General features: G+C 48.8%; 1 protein-coding gene across 4 annotated transcripts in view; it reads right to left on the bottom strand.

The window, feature by feature from the left end:
* Positions 1-19,358, bottom strand: part of blnk (B cell linker) — a 43,334-nt gene that overhangs the window by 2,260 nt on the left and 21,716 nt on the right. For 2 of the 4 annotated variants that reach the window (XM_077217380.1, XM_077217382.1), the window contains 11 exons: positions 12,757-12,813; positions 12,481-12,508; positions 11,598-11,643; positions 11,437-11,509; positions 11,331-11,358; positions 11,214-11,244; positions 4,141-4,231; positions 4,026-4,057; positions 3,879-3,928; positions 3,287-3,370; positions 1,590-1,745 (listed from right to left, as the gene is read on the bottom strand). In XM_077217380.1, the coding sequence (XP_077073495.1) occupies positions 1,590-1,745; positions 3,287-3,370; positions 3,879-3,928; positions 4,026-4,057; positions 4,141-4,231; positions 11,214-11,244; positions 11,331-11,358; positions 11,437-11,509; positions 11,598-11,643; positions 12,481-12,508; positions 12,757-12,813 (676 nt within the window). The remainder of the gene's footprint in view (positions 1-1,589; positions 1,746-3,286; positions 3,371-3,878; positions 3,929-4,025; positions 4,058-4,140; positions 4,232-11,213; positions 11,245-11,330; positions 11,359-11,436; positions 11,510-11,597; positions 11,644-12,480; positions 12,509-12,756; positions 12,814-19,358) is intronic. The other 2 variants (XM_077217381.1, XM_077217384.1) reach the window with 1 other exon arrangement.

The following is a 19,358-nucleotide window of genomic DNA, read 5'->3' as shown; positions in this document are numbered from 1 at the left end:
AATGCTGTCGCTCAGTGTTTCTGCCATTCAGTGTGTGTGTGACCGCAGTCACTCCGGCCGACAGTGACGTCACACGCATAACCTCTATTTTACAAGCTTTTTTTTCTGTGCCACGGTGATGCAATTTGCCTTCGATTGTGCCCTTCAAAGGATGCAGCTTTTAAATTGCAACGCAGCAAATTGGTTGATTAAGAGTTAGTTTCTGTTGACCTGCAACTATCCCTGTCTCCAATAGCCAATTCACTGGGATATACGCCACAATAGAGAGGAAAACAGTATTGCAACTTCTGTTTAAAGCAGAACTAAGTAACTTTTTTACTTAACCGAACAGCTTTGGAGTCATTGTAATGTTTATATTACTGATTTCGTGTTGAATGGTGGTCGTCTCGCACCCCCCTGGTGCCTGTGAGCCGCAAAACCACCCTTGCAACTTTGGGCCGGCGGGCCGCCATGTGTTAGGAAGTATCGTGTGATATTAGGTCTCGCGAGGTAACGAATTGCTTTACGGCACTGCACGCGCACACGCCCCCATCCAGGATACGGCTAGCTATAAGAACAACTATCGTCCCATGGCAAAGCTGGCATATAAGAAGCAGAAAGCTAGAAAAGCATTGTCGGAGGAACAGAGAAAGAGGAAACGGCAGACTGACCGAGCGAGGAGTCAGACACGAGTAAACATCGGACCTGCCTTTTCAGAACGGCGAAAAAAAACGAAGAAAGCGCAGTCGGAAGAGTCTAGAAAAAGGAAACGAGAATCTGACAGCACGAGGAACCGGACAAGAGTCCCACTCGCTCAGGCTTTCACTGTTAAAGTTGATTCCTGCGATTATCATGAGAACAGTTGTCAATATCTCACATAATTATCAGGACATAAATAAGCCTACATGGTGTAAATAGTGTAAATGAGCGCAATTTGCAAACTATTATGATAAATTGCAATAATCATGTCTAACAACATTATAACGGACATTGTTACGAAATCAGGGCTCTCAAGTGTCACGCATTGAGCGTGACAGTCACTCATTTCAGTCTTTTGTCACGCTCTCCAGCCACACATTGTATTTCTCACGCTGAAAAACTATTTGTAATATATTTAATATGCCAAAACTCTGGCCGCGCCACTCTCACTGTGGAACCGGCAGGAATCAAGCGCTTCTCCTCTGGTGTTGTTCGTCGAGCTACACAATAGCCAATCAGAAAATAGCACTATTGTATCGGGGTAAGATTTAACGCAACAACCAATGACAACAATGTATCTGTCAGCTGGATGTCTCTCTTGCCTGTCTTCAAAACTTGAGAGCCCTGCGAAATAATGCGACGTACATGATACACTTTATTGGTGTCATCTGGCATTTAGGCTCAGGTAAGCCTAACGCGGTAGGCTACTTTATTATTATAAAGTGCAGAGGCCGTGAGTGGAGATACGCTCTGTGTGAGTTGTTACGACAGTAACGTTAAATACAAGTACTCTACAGCGACTCTAGGGATCGCTGTTTGATAAAAACAGAAATCCTGCATAGTGCCGCTTTAATGACTTCTAAGTGTCCAAATTCTTTTTAGGGTCAGTGTATCACCACGTCCTTCTTTACCTCCTCTCCTTGTTTTTCCTTCCCCAAACTATATTGTTTGTTGGAAGCGATGTAGCGGACAGGGATGTTGTAAACTCGGCAGTTGTAAAACACCACGAGTGTGTATGGCTGCTGTGCGTCCACACCAGAGCTCTTCCTGAGCAGAAACGACCCGTCCTGTAATACAATCAAACAAAAAGCCACATACGGATTAGCTACATCTCAAATAGGGATAGACTGAGATTTACATTCATGCATTTGGCAGATGCTTGTATCCAAAGCGACTTGCATTGCATTCAAGGTATACACTTTATCAGCAGCTCATGCATTCCCTGGCAATCGAACCCTGTAACCTTGGTGTTGCAAGCGCCATGCTCTACTGTTTTAGCTACAGGAATAATAGCAGCCGGTAATAATTTGTGATGTTTTAAGATTATCTGCATTGTCTGATAACCATTTGGCTTTTTCTTCCACATTTCTAATGTGTGCCAACAGTCTTGTCAATGCATGCTTTACATTTTCTGGTTTTAATTATATTGGTGCATCTTGAGTTCATTTATTTTCTACAAATCATGAACCCTTTTCATATTTTGGGGTTTTCAGAAGCAGAAGTCGTCTATAGTGGTGAACGTAAGAAAAACATTTCCATTCCATTAATCCAGTCGCAAAAGAAAAAATCCATTTCAGTGATTTTTCCAAAAGAGGAAAAAATATCATGAGATTGATTACATTTTGCTGTCTCTCCCCCAGCCGTTTTATTTAACTTTATTTATTTAAGCTGTTTAAACTCACACCGCAGTGTTGACTAGTTTAAAGAAATGGAATGCCATGGTCATATAACATCACAATTAAGGATGCACTGATATGAAAAATTTTGCTGACTGACACCGATAACAGATCATTCTTTATATTTGAACGCCGATAACCGATATATTGGCCGATAAATTTAAATAAAAATGTTATATAATTTTTGAGAGCCTGATTACAAAAACAAAAGTCTCACTGTTAAAAGCCATGTCCTAAGCACACAATTATAATGTTCTCATTATAATTTTATGCAGCCTATGACAGTACATGTTGAACTTAACCATGTTTTCCTTTTCAAAGTTATTCCAATCATATTTCAAGCAATTCAAAACCATCATGTCGACCAGTTTGCATCTGAAGTGTCTCAGTTGAAGGAAATAATATATTTTTTATCGGCTTTAATATATCGGCCAAATTTTCTTATCAAGCCGATAACGATAATATTAAAAAGGAACATATATCTGACGATACCGAGATGATATGGTGTCCGATAGCATATATCGTGCATCCCTACATACAATTTTGTGTTATAAATGTACATAGAATAAAAATATAAAAAACGTAGCTGGATTTACAATGTTAATTACTTTGGAAAGGTGTCATCACGCATTATCAATACGATCAACATTCATGATGCATATATTAGTGTTTTATTGGCCACTTGCATTTGCTTGGCTTGGATGAGTATTTTTACAAAAGGTTTTGATTTAAATAATGCATGACTGTTTTTAAAGAAATTAGATGTGTGCACCGGTATCAAACCAGGATTTGGTTTCTTCCTAAAAGAACAGCAGTGATGAACTGTTAGTAATTATAGTTCAGGGTTTGCAGGAATTTGCTGGAATTTCTAATGCACTGTCATTCAACATAGCTTTGTAAAATGCATGTTGTTTTGTGCAAGTCGGACATGCCTTAGCTGAGCGAATGAGAGCGTCCTCTGCTGTCTTGCGGTCACAGCTGCTGGCAAACCAAACCTTTTTATACACACCAGCTTCCTGTGTGAGAGAACTGGAGAGTTAGACTGACAGAGCAATGCATGCTGGGATGTTCTTAATTATAGTACTTATGCTGCAAACTGAGACACACTAACATCAGGGTCACTTTTCATTCTCTGTCAGAGACAAACCTCAATTAAAAAAAAAAGGGTAACACTTTACAATAAGGTTCATTAGTTAACTTTAGTTAATGTATTTACTAACATGCACTAACAATAAGCAACATTTGTTATTGTATTTGTTAATCTTTGTTAATGTTAAACATAAAGCTGTTCATTGTTTGTTCATGTTAGTTCACAGTGCATTAACTAATGTTAACAAATACAACCTTTGATTTTAATAACGTATTAGTAAATGTTGAAATTAATATTAACCAAGATTAATAGATGCTGTAGAAGTATTGTTTATTCTTAGTTCATGTTAACTAATGAACCTTATTGTAAAGTGTTACAGAAAAAAGAAATGTGTAAAGAAGTAAATGCATTTGAAAGGAAGTAATTTGCATCACCTCATCAGCGTCTCTGGCTGATCTGCTGTCTGAAGGCAACGTCCCTCTGCCTGGACAACATAATATTAATGAACAGACAGATCTGATGTTTATATTTGCCTTATAAACAGAGACGTCTGCTGAACTTTGAAAAAGTGTGAATCTTACTTTGGGAGGGAACCTGTCGAGGCAAAGGCATTCTGTAGGAGAAAAGGAGTTTAGATGTGTTGTGTACTTTATGTGTACGGTATGAAATGAAAGCGTCCTCAGTGATGTCTTATACCTGGCTCGTTGAAACCCTGTTGGCGATGGACTCGACATGGTGTCCGGTGGGCTTCGTGAGATAGTTACTGGTGTTGTTTTAGTTAATGATGCTGTAAACAGAGATCATGTGACCAAACTAACGAAAGGTCTTAGCTAAGATTGCACTATATAAATGTCCTGGAGACGGTCATGTTGGTTACATCTACAAAGTATTGTCTATATTAAGTATAGCACACTGCCACTGTGCAGAAGGCTATTTTTCTATGTGCATGCACGCAAGAATGTGCCGAATTTGTGCATTTTAAAACATTAGGGGTGTAACAATATTTCGTGTCACAATATATCGCAATACAAAAATGCAACAATATGTATCGTGGATAGTGACAATATTTATTGTCTACAGTTCAACCAAAATAAAAATTAATGCGTGAGAAAAAAAAGTTCTCTTTTCAGTACTACATTAAACGTCCTGGTTGCGTATGCAACCCACCGTTCCCTGAAGGAGGGAACGGAGGACGTAGTCGACGCGACTGAAATGGGATCACGCTAGGGAGCCTATCATCTTCGAGTACTATTGAACGAGCCAATGTAATTGGCGTGCGTGATTCGCATCACACACTCCGCCCCCGCGGCGCGGGTATAAATACGGAAGTGGATGCACGCACTAGTTGCTTTTCTCTGAGGAGCCGAGAGTAACCCGGGGTCAGCGGTGGTCCAGCGGTAGTGGCAAGGGGACTACGTCCTCCGTTCCCTCCTTCAGGGAACGGTGGGTTGCATACGCAACCAGGACGTTCCCTTTCAGTCGATAACGTCGGACGTAGTCGACGCGACTGAAATGGGATCAACCATTGAACACGCCACTAACGCTGCCACCTTCCAGTGCCTAAACCAAAGCCTCCTGATGCCCCCGCAAACTTAAGGCGGGGAAGGACAGGGCTTAGGCCAGGGAAGTCACTGCTGTTCCTACAGGACCACTGGGAAAGCGTTCCCCGTACGTTGGAAGGAAGGGACGCTGCGGAAGCCACATCCAACCCGAGGGAGGAAATGTGGAGAATACACATATGAACTGGGCGGAAACCGGGCAGTCTAACATATGGAATGTCACTGGGGTGGCTCCAGCCTAAGACGGGGGGAGACACACCGGACAGTGACGGCAGAGAGACTCTGCCGAGGGAAGACACGGGCTCACCGCAGGGAGCCGTATCGTGGAAGAATACACATATGGGGTCACCGAAGGGACCGCAACATATGGACCCAGCCTAACACAGGTTCCACACTGCTTACGAGTGGTAGGCCTAACACCAGACGTTCCGCACGTCCGACGTCGGAGGGGTGTGGAGGAACTCAACAGGGTTCAATTTTAAGGGAACTCAACTGGAGTAGAAAGGCGCACGTATCCAGTCCATAGGAGGGGAATGGCGCAGCAAGCCGACACTTGAACCGGGCTCACGGTGAAACTGGCTTCATGAGAAGGGAGCCCACGGGAAGCAGCGGTTCAACTAGGTGTCGTCCAGCCCCCAACTCTAGAATCTGTTTAGCAAAGTATATCGTCAACGCCCAGGCGGAGCACTTTACACTCATCATAGAGGAGCTCAACACCTAAGTGGACATGTTGCATCTCGGATCTTTGCCGAAATGAAGGCAAGCACTAAGTGCAACTTTGCATGGAAACAGCCTTCCCTCTCTGCTGAATTCCACAGATATTTGAAGAGCTGGTCTGAGGTCTATGACTTGCATTCTGTACACGTCCAAGCGAATCGGACAGAGAAGCCAGGGCTGGATCTGCCTCCTCCAGGGCAGCGCTTGCAGGCTCACCACCTGCTCCTATTACGGGAGAGGTAGGAACCTTGGGCACAATCCGAGCCGGGATCTCAGCTTGTGAGAGTTAGCCGGCCCAGACTCCAGGCACAATACGTTGACCGAAAGCGAGCAAGTCCCTACCCTCTAGTAGAGACCACGCGAGCAGGAGAACTGATATAACAGAATTTTTAACTCACTACCTGCAGTGGCTCAGGGGCGGTCTCTGCAGTGAAGTCGCACCAGGGACAAGGCCCAAGAGGATAAAGAGGGACACAAGGATTTACAAGACCTTGCTCCTCAGGAACCTGACGATCAGAACGTGCTTCTGCATACTTCTGCAACACGATGAGCGTCGTTTAAACACCGAGGCAACATCATTTTGAGGGTGATTTAGGAAAACAGCCTACTGCAACCCATTTTGCAGGAAAGAGAGCACTGAAGTGATCGAAAGCTTTCAGGATCTCCTCAGGGGAGAAGACGCACTCAACGACTAGGTTCCACTTCTAAAGGCGTAAGCACGCTACCCAATTCTAGGGGGTGCTCGCAGAAGTGATGGTAACTAACACATGTTCTTGTGATAGCCACCTGAACCTCCGCGTTCGGATGTAAGACCGCCCGGAATCTCCGGGGGAAGAACGCGTGTGCCATCGTGCCCCGTCCCCGAATCCAGGGGAAGTCAGGAAGGCTGTTGAAGGGAACCAGGTCTAGTTGGGCCAATGAGGGGCAACTATGAAGACCTGTTCCTCTCCTGACATGGCACGTAGGTGCAAGTGACGGGCGCAAAAGACAGGAGCATTGCTCAACACAACATGTGAAGATCACTGGGCTTCAGGAGCATTTTCTGCTCAGCACTTGGGTGTGACAAGTTCACTGAGCTTCAGGAGCATTCCTGCTCAACACCTGAGTGTGATAAACTCACCGAGCTTCAGGAGCATTTCTGCTCAACACTTGAGTACGAAGAACCTCACTGAGCGACAGGAGCATTTCTGCTCAGCACTTGAGTGTGACAAGTTCACTGAGCTTCAGGAGCATTACTGCTCAACACCTGAGTGTGATAAACTCACTGAGCTTCAGGAGCATTTCTGCTCAACACTTGAGTGCGAGGAACTTCACTGAGCACCAGGAGCATTTCTGCTCAGCACTGCGTGTGATGAATTCACTGAGCTACCTGTGATGGACTCACTGAGCTACAGGAGCATTGCTGCTCAACACCAGAGTGCGATGAACTTCACTGAGTTTCAGGAGCAAATCTGCTCAACATGAAGAGTGATGATTTCACTGACTTGCAGGCGACCATGAGTCGCAGTCACTTTTAGAAGGCTCACTGGGGTTAAACGCATTTCTGCGGGCCCCTGGGGCCGCTGAGTCCCAGTGTTTGTCCAAGGGTAGTCCGCTCGGTTTACCCAAACACTGGCGGAAAAATAAAACCGGGGGGGCAACTGAGCGGCCCCGGAATGGTCATGACCCAGCCGGACCCAGGGGATGGAGTCTCCACTTGCCCTGGCTATAACTGTCGTGAGGCTCGATGGCGGCACGATTGAGTAAGCGGGAGGAGTGGAATAAGGCGCCCTCAGAAGCGTCTGACTCCAAGGAGGAGGTGACGGGTGAGTTTGTGACATGCAAGGGAAGCTTGCGCAACGGTCGCAATGTCTAACAACTCGAGGCACGAATGCCCGTGTAGTCGGGGGTCGCCCAGGCCCCCGTTAAAACACGCCCTTTGTACATGGCCGCTCTGTTGAAGAGGGTTTGGCAGCAGACCGGGATGAACTATAGTCACACAGGGTGAGCTGCTCTGCCACGGTCACCTCGGGACTCGATCGTGAAGCTAGCGCTGAAGCGGTCACATATGGAGGGAGCCAAAGGCTGCGACTACCATATACCCCAGGAGCCTCTGAAAGTTCTTTCAGTGGGACTCTTTCTCACTTCAACAACAGCTGAACACATTCTCATTGGAGAGACATGTTGGACCGAGTACCTCTCCAAAACTAGAAAAGAGATACTCAGCCCGTGGGCGAGATTACTCTCTTCCAGTTGACCTGAAGACCCAACAGGCTCTGGAGCACTCGAGGGGAAGGACACTGTACTGATACTCCACCCTTAGACGCAACACACAGGATGGCCTGCGGTGCGGGAGGTAGAGATCTGAAGCACATGTCTTTCAGGTCAAAGCTGCAGACCAATCTTGGGCCAAGATGGTCACGACCCACCACCTAGTAGCACGAAGAACGAGTTTACAACTGGCCTTCGTACCGGCTGGAGGAGCGGCTATATCAAATCCTTCGCCAGCAGGATAAGATAAGCACGCACAAGTCAGGAGCACTGCTCAACACTCGGTGTGATGAATATCACTGAATTTTCAGGAGCACGTCTGCTCAACACCTAATGTGATGACTATCACTGACTTGAGCGGGGTAGCCGAGCCTGAGGTGGGGCAGCAAAGTAGAGAGAGTGGTGTTAGTGTGCTGTGCAACACTTACCTGTCTCCACAAGCGGCAGGGGGCGCGTGAGAAGGCGGATGACCGGGTCCTCGAACGCACCAAGCTGCCTGCTGGCGACCAAGGGGGAGCTGAGGGGTGTAAGGCTATACAGGGTCACACCCGCCAGACTGGCCCTCTTGGGACCCAGGAACAGATGAAATTGCTCTCTCCTTGAAGTGTGGGTACCGCTTGCTCCGCTTTTTTTTTTTTTTTTTTAGGGAGCCAGCGGCGGAACAGACACACACACAAACAAAGGCTCCACCCGGCCCTCACCCGGGGGGAGGGAGTGATCGTGCCACTCCAAGAGCATCTCATCCATTCCTGGGCGGCCCGCTCCGGAATGCTTTCGCTGTCGCTTGCCACCTGGCTTGGCAGCGCCTGGAGCGGGCTGGGCGTCTCTACTGCGGCCGGCTCCCTGCTGAGGCCTGGGTGGAGGCTGCTGCGGAGGGCCAGCAGGAGCGGCGGCCGGAGAACGCCCACGGCGACGAGCAGGCGGAGGAGCTGCCACCGGCGGCGGGTGGAGGCAGCAGCTGGCCACCGGGGCAGGATGTGCCGGATGACCTCCGTCTGCGCTTGAGCGGCAGAGAACTGTTTGATGCAGTTCTCCACCGCGTCGCCGACCAGCCCAACCTGGGAAATTGGGGAGACCAGGAACCGAACCTTGTCCGCATCCGCCATACCAACCAGGCTGAGCCAACGAAGGCGCTACTGGACCACCATGTTGGACATCGCCAGACCGATCACGCACGCTACGACACCCGTACCCCGGAGGGTGAGGTCGGATGCAGTGCGGTGCTCACCTATGAGCGCACGGTCTGGATTACCCTCGTGCATGCCATGGGTGCCCTAGCCTGCAGCAACGCCATGGCACGCAAGAGGAAGGGGCTTGCCCACAGGCTTTGTAAGCTCTGCCCGTCGGAACGGACGAAACTCACAGGCCTTAGGGGGGAGACGAGGATCCCCCCAAAAGGCAGCGGCCGCCGGACACAGGTGCACCTGTGTCGACAGACCGCTCCAATGGAGGGACACCTCGCAACCCTTCACCGTTCCTCCATCAAGGGTAATGAGGGGGAAAAGCTATTCAGGCAGTTTCTGGCAGAGAAAGATGCGGTTCACCACCTGATAAGCTCTCCATGCATTTCGGGAAAGAAAGGCACTGGGGCGGCGAGCTGAGAACCAGCGCGGCCCGCCCCAAGATACCAAACTCCAGATTCCAACCGAGACTGAACGGGACACGGTGGAGGTTCCACTCGAGCCCGGCAGCCTCGGCGGCCCGTTTCAGCATAGCTGATAATTCTGGATCCGGCTCGGGCAACATTGAACTCCCGGAGGGAGACAATGCAGCCGAGTCATCATCTCCAGAAGTCAGCTACCCCTCTGATGCTGCAATCGGCGTCCTGTCCCCCAGGGGAGCCCCGAGTGAAACCGCTGGCCCACCCATTACAGATGGACCAGCAGAAAACACAGGAGGCTCCAGTGGTTGCAGTGGAAGGGAGGAGTGAGGAGCCCACAGGGAATGGTTACCGGGCGGGACATCCAACACTATCCTCCGGTCACCCATCCCACACAGCACCCGAGGGTGGGGCATGGTAATGGGGACTCGCTCTCCGCGAACGAAGGCGAGTCTCGCCCTCAACACTGCGACAGTCATGTTCCCACAGTGAAAACATGAGCTGTCCACAAAAGCTGTCTCAGCGTGCTGTAAGCCAAACACGTGACACAACAGTTGTGACCATCAGAGAGAGACAGGGAACGACCGCACTCAGAAACGCACGGGCGGAATGACATCTTGAAAAAGACGCAAACGCACCCGTGTTGCTCTTTCAGAAAATAGGACCGTCACCAGTGCCGGAGCACACAGGGAAATGACCGCGGCAACACTGAACAGAGAACTGAAACAGTGAAGCACTCACTTTTCCGCCCTCTAACCAGCCATCAACACACACAAACATTTAGAAATTTGTTGCTGTTAAAACAGCAGTTGAGAGCTCAAAGCTCGCGATCACCGCTGCACTCGCGCTGTAGAACACCAGCACTGGGAGAGTCTTCCTGAAGAACACCGACACACTCGCTCGTTGTAGACAACAGCACTCTCAGAGACATCAAACGATCGGCTCCGAAGCGAAAGGCAACTAGTGCGTGCATCCACTTCCGTATTTATACCCGCGCCGCGGGGGCGGAGTGTGTGATGCGAATCACGCACGCCAATTACATTGGCTCGTTCAATAGTACTCGAAGATGATAGGCTCCCTAGCGTGATCCCATTTCAGTCGCGTCGACTACGTCCGACGTTATCGACTGAAAGGGAACTACTATATATAATGTATAATAATTCAATGGGGGAATATTTGTGGGTCCTGATAATGAAAAATATCTGATGTTACCAGTAAAAAATAATAATACTACATTTTCAGCTTCAGAATCATGAATATGTTTATTCTGGTGTCTCTATTGTTCTGTGCATTGGGTTTCCAGCACCAGGTTCAAGCCTATTCATTTACACACACAATGTAAAACCAAATTTAGCATTTTAATCAACAGTTCCTTTTTTGTTAAACTTTTATCATATGTCTTGGAGTATCGCAATAATATCGTTTCATGAGTTCAGTATCGTGACGTGTATCGAATCGTGACATGAGGGAATCATTACACCCCTAAAAAACAGAGCTTACTTTATGGCATAATGCATCAGTTTGACTTATGCATCTTTAATACTGCAGGATGCACCATATACTGTATGCTAGATTTCAAGCATAAACAACATTGCTTTTTGCTATTCTGTGACAATGTCATCATGAGGGATTTTGATAGTTACCTTCACTCTCTCTGTGAGGAATGCTTGGTTTCTGCAACAATGGATGAGTATGTTCACAAAATGTTTTGATTTAAATAATAATGCATGACTGTTTTTAAAGAGATTAGATGTGTGTACCGGTGTCGAAGCAGGATTTGGTTTCTTCCTAAAAGAACAGCAGTGATGAACTGTTAGTGAATCAGATATAATGTATGCATTATAGTTGAGGGTTTCCAGGTCTTACAGGTCTCGAGGTCGAGGTGTCGGCATCGATGTCCTCCGGGTCTCTGTGCTCTCCTCTGGTCTTTCAGGAACTGCTAATGAGTGTCAGAAAATACATGGTTTTCAAGAGAGATTGTTTTTCTGCATTCATTTGCTCAGGTGTAGTGTGTAACTGATACTCACTGTCATCTTCGTCACACACCTCGTAATCGTCGTCTGATTGGGTTTCCTGCGCAGACACATAGTGGAATAAGCATATTCTCAGTTCAAAACATGCGTTTTGGATTGTTATATGTGCATAATATAGGGCTGATCGCTTATTTACATACGAAACAAATGTACATGTTGGACAGGCTGGTAACAAAGGTCTCATTTGTCAACATTATTCATTAGCTACAAAAAACTTACAGTGTGTATGTGTATGTGTATATATATTTATATATATATATATATTAGGGATGCACGATATGAACATTTTGGCTGATACCGATCATTTTTTTATATCTGAAAGCCGATAACCGATTATATTGGCCGATAAATCTAAATATTATAATTTTTGAGAGCCTGATTACAAAAACAAAAGTCTCACCATTAAAAGTCCCAAGCACACAATTATAATGTTTGCATTATCATTTTATGTAGCCGATATGACAGACTTGCGCTGCACATTTTGCACTTTACTGTATTTTCCTTTTTTGAAGTGATTCCCATCATATTTCAAGCAGTTCAAAAGCATCATGTTGAACAGTGCGCATCTGAAGTGTCTCAGCTGAAGGAAATAATCCATTATTTATCGGCTTTAATATATTTGCCAAATTTTCAGATAACAATAACATTGAAAAAATGAACATATATCAGCCGATACTGATATGGTGGCCAATATATTGTGCATCCCATATATATATATATATATAGTAAATTCTGAAATTTACAACTAAGTGTTGTTAAATAAATAATGTTATTTAATTGACGCAAAATAACATTCTTATTTTTTAGTGTTATTTTACTATGGTAGTTGCAGTTCTTGCTTATATTATTGATGATTGAATTGATGATCAATACTCACTGGAGTCGATGGCCTTCTGCCGTGCATTCTATTAGCATACGAATAGATAAAACATGGAAACACTTTATTTGTTTTTAATTTGTGCATTCATCTCTTTCATTTGGTACATTTATCATTTTGTAGTGTTTTGAAAGACGGATGTGATATTTAAATTGCTTTGCATTGTTAGAGAACCAAAGTAATGACAAAAAAATGATCAAGAATTTAACAAGATCAAAATGTTAAATGTTGGTAAGGGTGTTTGTAATGGTCATCAGGGAAGAATGAGTGTAATACCGTGGACTGGCTTTAGGAGGCGCCATCTGTGTGTTCGGCTGAAGAGTCTCCTTACTTCTGATGATCAGACATTTATTGACACAGAACATCAATATAAAATAGAGAAGCATGTGCTGTGGACATGAGGAAGTTTAGGAGTGAATATGCTCAAAGTTAGACTTAAAGGGATAGTTCACCCAAAAATGATAATTCTGTCAGTATTTACTCTCCCTCATGTTGTTCAACCCCGTAAGACCTTCGTTCATCTTCGGAACACGAATTAAGATATTTGTGATTAAATCTGAGAGGGGGATCACTCCTCCATATGCTTCTAAGGGACTTTGAACTTGCCGACCTCGAAAAGTTATTAAAGACATCGTTAAAATAGTCCAAGTGACTACAGTGGCTCAATCTTAAGTTTATCAAGCGACGAGAATACTTTTTGTGCGCAAAAACAAACAAAAATAATGACTTTATTTCAACTATTGATTTCCTTCTCTGTGGGCGTCGAGTGAGTTCACTAGTGTAACAGCGCAGCGCTTCTGTGTTGTACGTCACACGCATCACACACATGACCAGCGTCGGCCAATAGTGAGCGTCTACGCCTGACGTAGCTCTACGCTATCACACTATGCTAACTGACTCGAGGCCCACAGAGAAGGAAATTAATAGTTGAAATAAATTCATTATTTTTGTTGTTTTGCGCACAAAAAGTATTCTCGTCGCTTGATAAACTTAAGATTGAGCCACTGTAGTCACTTGGACTATTTTAACGCTGTCTTTAATAACTTTTCGGTGAACAAGTGTCAATCCCTTAGAAGCCTATGGAGGAGTGATCCAGCTCTCAGATTTAATCAAAATATCTTAATCCGTGTTCTGAAGATGAACGTCCTGGTTGCGTATGCAACCCACCGTTCCCTGAAGGAGGGAACGGAGGACGTAGTCGACGCGACTGAAATGGGATCACGCTAGGGAGCCTATCATCTTCGATTACTATTGAACGAGCCAATGGAATTTGGCGTGCGTGATTTGCATCACACACTCCGCCCCCGCGGCGCGGGTATAAATACGGAAGTGGATGCACGCACTAGTTGCTTTTCGCTGAGGAGCCGAGAGTAACCCGGGGTCAGCGGTGGTCCAGCGGTAGTGGCAAGGGGACTACGTCCTCCGTTCCCTCCTTCAGGGAACGGTGGGTTGCATACGCAACCAGGACGTTCCCTTTCAGTCGATAACGTCGGACGTAGTCGACGCGACTGAAATGGGATCAACCATTGAACACGCCACTAACGCTGCCACCTTCCAGTGCCTAAACCAAAGCCTCCTGATGCCCCCGCAAACTTAAGGCGGGGAAGGACAGGGCTTAGGCCAGGGAAGTCACTGCTGTTCCTACAGGACCACTGGGAAAGCATTCCCCGTACGTTGGAAGGAAGGGACGCTGCGGAAGCCACATCCAACCCGAGGGAGGTAACGTGGAGAATACACATATGAACTGGGCGGAAACCGGGCAGTCTAACATATGGAATGTCACTGGGGTGGCTCCGGCCTAAGACGGGGGGAGACACACCGGACAGTGACGGCAGAGAGACTCTGCCGAGGGAAGACACGGGCTCACCGCAGGGAGCCGTATCGTGGAAGAATACACATATGGGGTCACCGAAGGGACCGCAACATATGGACCCAGCCTAACACAGGTTCCACACTGCTTACGAGTGGTAGGCCTAACACCAGACGTTCCGCACGTCCGACGTCGGAGGGGTGTGGAGGAACTCAACAGGGTTCAATTTTAAGGGAACTCAACTGGAGTAGAAAGGCGCACGTATCCAGTCCATAGGAGGGGAATGGCGCAGCAAGCCGACACTTGAACCGGGCTCACGGTGAAACTGGCTTCATGAGAAGGGAGCCCACGGGAAGCAGCGGTTCAACCAGGTGTCGTCCAGCCCCCAACTCTAGAATCTGTTTAGCAAAGTATATCGTCAACGCCCAGGCGGAGCACTTTACACTCATCATAGAGGAGCTCAACACCTAAGTGGACATGTTGCATCTCGGATCTTTGCCGAAATGAAGGCAAGCACTAAGTGCAACTTTGCATGGAAACAGCCTTCCCTCTCTGCTGAATTCCAACAGATATTTGAAGAGCTGGTCTGAGGTCTATGACTTGCATTCTGTACACGTCCAAGCGAACGGACAGAGAAGCCAGGGCTGGATCTGCCTCCTCCAGGGCAGCGCTTGCAGGCTCACCACCTGCTCCTATTACGGGAGAGGTAGGAACCTTGGGCACAATCCGAGCCGGGGTCTCAGCTTGTGAGAGTTAGCCGGCCCAGACTCCAGGCACAATACGTTGACCGAAAGCGAGCAAGTCCCTACCCTCTAGTAGAGACCACGCGAGCAGGAGAACTGATATAACAGAATTTTTAACTCACTACCTGCAGTGGCTCAGGGGCGGTCTCTGCAGTGCAGTCGCACCAGGGACAAGGCCCAAGAGGATAAAGAGGGACACAAGGATTTACAAGACCTTGCTCCTCAGGAACCTGACGATCAGAACGTGCTTCTGCATACTTCTGCAACCCGATGAGCGTCGTTTAAACACCGAGGCAACATCATTTTGAGGGTGATTTAGGAAAACAGCCTACTGCAACCCATTTTGCAGGAAAGAGAGCAGTGATCGAAAGCTTTCAGGATCTCCTCTGGAGAGAAGACGCACTCAACGACTAGGTTCCACTTCTAAAGGCGTAAGCACGCTACCCCATTCTAGGGGGTGCTCGCAGAAGTGATGGTAACTATCACACATTCTTGTGATAGCCACCTGAACCTCCGCGTTCAGATGTAAGACCGCCCGGAATCCCCGGGGGAAGAACGCGTGTGCCATCGTGCCCCGCCCCTGAAGAGTTTTCCGGGGAAGTCATGAAGGCTGTTGATGGGAGCCAGGTCTAGTTGGGCCAATAAGGGGCAACTATGAAGACCTGTTCCTCTCCTGACTTGGCACGTAGGTGCAAGTGACGGGCGCAAAAGACAGGAGCATTGCTCAACACAACATGTGAAGATCACTGGGCTTCAGGAGCATTTTCTGCTCAGCACTTGGGTGTGACAAGTTCACTGAGCTTCAGGAGCATTCCTGCTCAACACCTGAGTGTGATAAACTCACCGAGCTTCAGGAGCATTTCTGCTCAACACTTGAGTACGAAGAACCTCACTGAGCGACAGGAGCATTTCTGCTCAGCACTTGAGTGTGACAAGTTCACTGAACTTCAGGAGCATTCCCTCACTGAGCTTCAGGAGCATTTCTGCTCAACACTTGAGTGCGAAGAATTTCACTGAACGACAGGAGCATTTCTGCTCAGTACTTGAGTGTGACAAGTTCACTGAGCTTCAGGAGCATTACTGCTCAACACCTGAGTGTGATAAACTCACTGAGCTTCAGGAGCATTACTGCTCAACACTTGAGTGCGAGGAACTTCACTGAGCACCAGGAGCATTTCTGCTCAGCACTGCGTGTGATGAATTCACTGCGCTACCTGTGATGGACTCACTGAGCTACAGGAGCATTGCTGCTCAACACCTGAGTGCGATGAACTTCACTGAGTTTCAGGAGCAACTCTGCTCAACATGAAGTGTGATGATCTCACTGACTTGAGCAGCGCAAGGCGACCCTGAGTCGCCGTCACTTCTTAGAAGGCTCACTGGGGTTAAACGTATTCTGCGGGCCCCTGGGACAGCTGGGACCCAGTGTTTGTCCAAGGGTAGTCCGCTCGGTTTACCCAAACACTGGCGGAAAAATAAAACCGGGGGGGCAATTGAGCGGCCCCGGAATGGTCAAGACCCAGCGGACCCAGGGGATGGAGTCTCCACTTGCCCTGGCTATAACTGTCGTGAGGCTCGATGGCGGCACGATTGAGTAAGCGGGAGGGGTGGAACAAGGCGCCCTCAGAAGCGTCTGACTCCAAGGAGGAGGTGACGGGAGAGTTTGTGACACCCGCAATGTCTAACAACTCGAGGCACGAATGCCCGTGTAGTCGGGGGTCGCCCAGGCCCCCGTTAAAACACGCCCCTTGTACATGGCCCCTCTGCTGAGGAGGGTTTGGCAGCAGACCGGGATGAACTATAGTCACACAGGGTGAGCTGCTCTGCCACGGTCACCTCGGGACTTGATCGTAAAGCTAGCGCTGAAGCGGTCACATACGGAGGAAGCCAACTTAGGCTGCGCTATCGTATACCCCAGGAGCCTCTGAATCTTTTCAGTGGGACCCTTTCTCACTTCAACACCAGCTGAACACATTCTCACTGGAGAGACGTGTTGGACCGAGTACCTCCCCAAAACTGAAAAAGAGATACTCAGCCTGTGGGCGAGATTACTCTCTTCCAGTTGACCTGAAGACCCAACGGGCTCTGGAGCACTCGAGGGGAAGGACACCACGTGTCCTTCAGGTCAAAGCTGCAGACCAATCTTGGGCCAAGATGGTCACGACCCACCACCTAGTAGCACGAAGAACGAGTTTACAACTGGCCCTCGTACCGGCTGGAGGACATGGGGTATACTATATCAAATCCTTCGCCAGCAGGATAAGATAAGCACGCACAAGTCAGGAGCACTGCTCAACACTTGGTGTGAAGAATATCACTGAATTTTCAGGAGCACGTCTGCTCAACACCTAATGTGATGTTACTATCACTGACTTGAGCGGGGTAGCCGAGCCTGAGGTGGGGCAGCAAAGTAGAGATAGTGGTGTTAGTGTGCAGTGCAACACTTACCTGTCTCCACTAGCGGCAGGGGACGTGAGAAGGCGGATGACCGGGTCCTCGAACGCCCCAAGCTGCCTGTTGGCGACCAAGGGAAGCTGGGGGATGTAAGGCTATTATACAGGGTCACATCCGCCATACTGGCCCACTTGGGACTCAGGAATAGAAAAATTGCTCTTTTTCTGAATATGTGGGTACCGCTGACCCCGTTTTCATAGGGGCCAGCGGCGGAACAGACACACACATAACAAAAAACTCCAGCCGGCCCTCCAACCAGCCAGAGGGAGTGGATCGGCGACCACTCCACAAGCAACTCTTCCATCCCTGAGAGCCCGTCCAGGTTCAGCGTTTTCTTTTGCGCTGGAGCTTACCACCTGGCTTGGCAGCGCCTGGAGCGGGCTGGGCGCCCCTTCCGCGGCGGAACCTGGGTGAAGGCTGCTGCGGTGGTCCGGCGGGAGCTGAGGCGGCTGCAGGCGGACGCCCTCGGCGACGAGCAGGCGGAGGATCTGACCTCGGGGGGCGGGTGAAGGCAGCAGCGTCCCTCCGAGGCAGGATGTGCCGGATGGCCTCCGTCTGCTTCTGAGCTGTAGAGAACTGTTGGGCAAAGTTCTCCACAGCGTCGCCGAATAACCCAACCTGGGAAATGGGAGAGTCCAGGAACCGAACCTTGTCCGCATCTCTCATATCGGCCAGGTTGAGCCAGAGATGGCGCTCCTGGACCACTAGTGTGGACATCGCCGAACCCACCGCGCGAGCTGCAACCTTCGCCGCCCGGAGGGCGAGGTCAGTTGCAGTGCGGAGCTCACCCATGAGCTCAGGGTCCGAACTACCCTCGTGCATGTTCATGAGTGCCTGGGCCTGGTGGACCTGGAGCAACGCCATGGCATGCAAGGAGGAAGCGGCTTGCCCACAAGCTTTGTAAGCCTTGCCCGTAAGAGCGGACGAGAACTTACAGGCTTTAGAGGGGTGACGAGGATCACCTCTCCAGGAAGCGGCCGCCGTTGGGCATAACTGCATCGCAACGGCCCGCTCCACCGGAGGGATAGCCTCGTAACCCTTCACCGCTCCCCCATCAAGGGTAGTGAGGGGGAGGAGCTACTCAGGCGGTTTCTGGCAGAGAAAGGTGCCATCCATGCCCTCGTAAGCTCCTCATGCACTTCAGGAAAGAAAGGAACCGGGGCGGCGGACTGAGAACCAGTACGGCCCGCCCCGATATACCAATCATCCAACAGAGACGGCTCGGGACACGGTGGAGGGTTCCACACGAGCCCTACCGCCTCGGCGGCCTTTTTCAGCATAGCTGACATCTCTGGATCTGGCTCGGGCAACACTGGTCTCCCGGAGGGAGGCAGTGCAGCCGAGTCATCATCTCCAGAGTTCAGCTCCCCCTCCGATGCTGCGATTGACAACGTATCCCCTGGAGGGGCCCCAAATGACACGGCTGGCCCGTCCATTACAGAGGGACCAGCGGGATCAATGGGGAGCTCCACCGGTTGCGGTGTGAAAGAGGAGTGAGGGACCCACGGGGCGTGGCCGGGCGGATTACCCCTCACTGTGATCCTCAGATCACCCAGCTTGGACGGCACCCCAGTCCTCCTCTGGGAAGGTAACCCAGAGGAAGAACAGGGGCGGGGCCCAGAGGTGGGGACTGCACCAACGCTTTTAACGAAGGCGAGTCTAGATCTCAACACCGAGATGGACATGTTCCCGCAGTGAGAACATGCCTCATCCACGAAAGCTGCCTCAGCATGCTGTAAGCCCAAACATGCGACACAACTTTCGTGACCGTCAGAAGGGGATAGTGCCAGACCGCACCCAGAAACGCACGGATGGAATGGCATCTTGAAAAAGACGCACTCACACCCGTGTTGCTCTTTTAGGAAATGGGA

Source organism: Siphateles boraxobius, unplaced genomic scaffold (genome assembly GCF_051911475.1).
Source record: "Siphateles boraxobius isolate OS27281-9 unplaced genomic scaffold, OSU_SipBor_1 73, whole genome shotgun sequence".
Taxonomy (NCBI): domain Eukaryota; kingdom Metazoa; phylum Chordata; class Actinopteri; order Cypriniformes; family Leuciscidae; genus Siphateles; species Siphateles boraxobius.
This window is presented reverse-complemented; position numbering and strand designations above follow the sequence as displayed.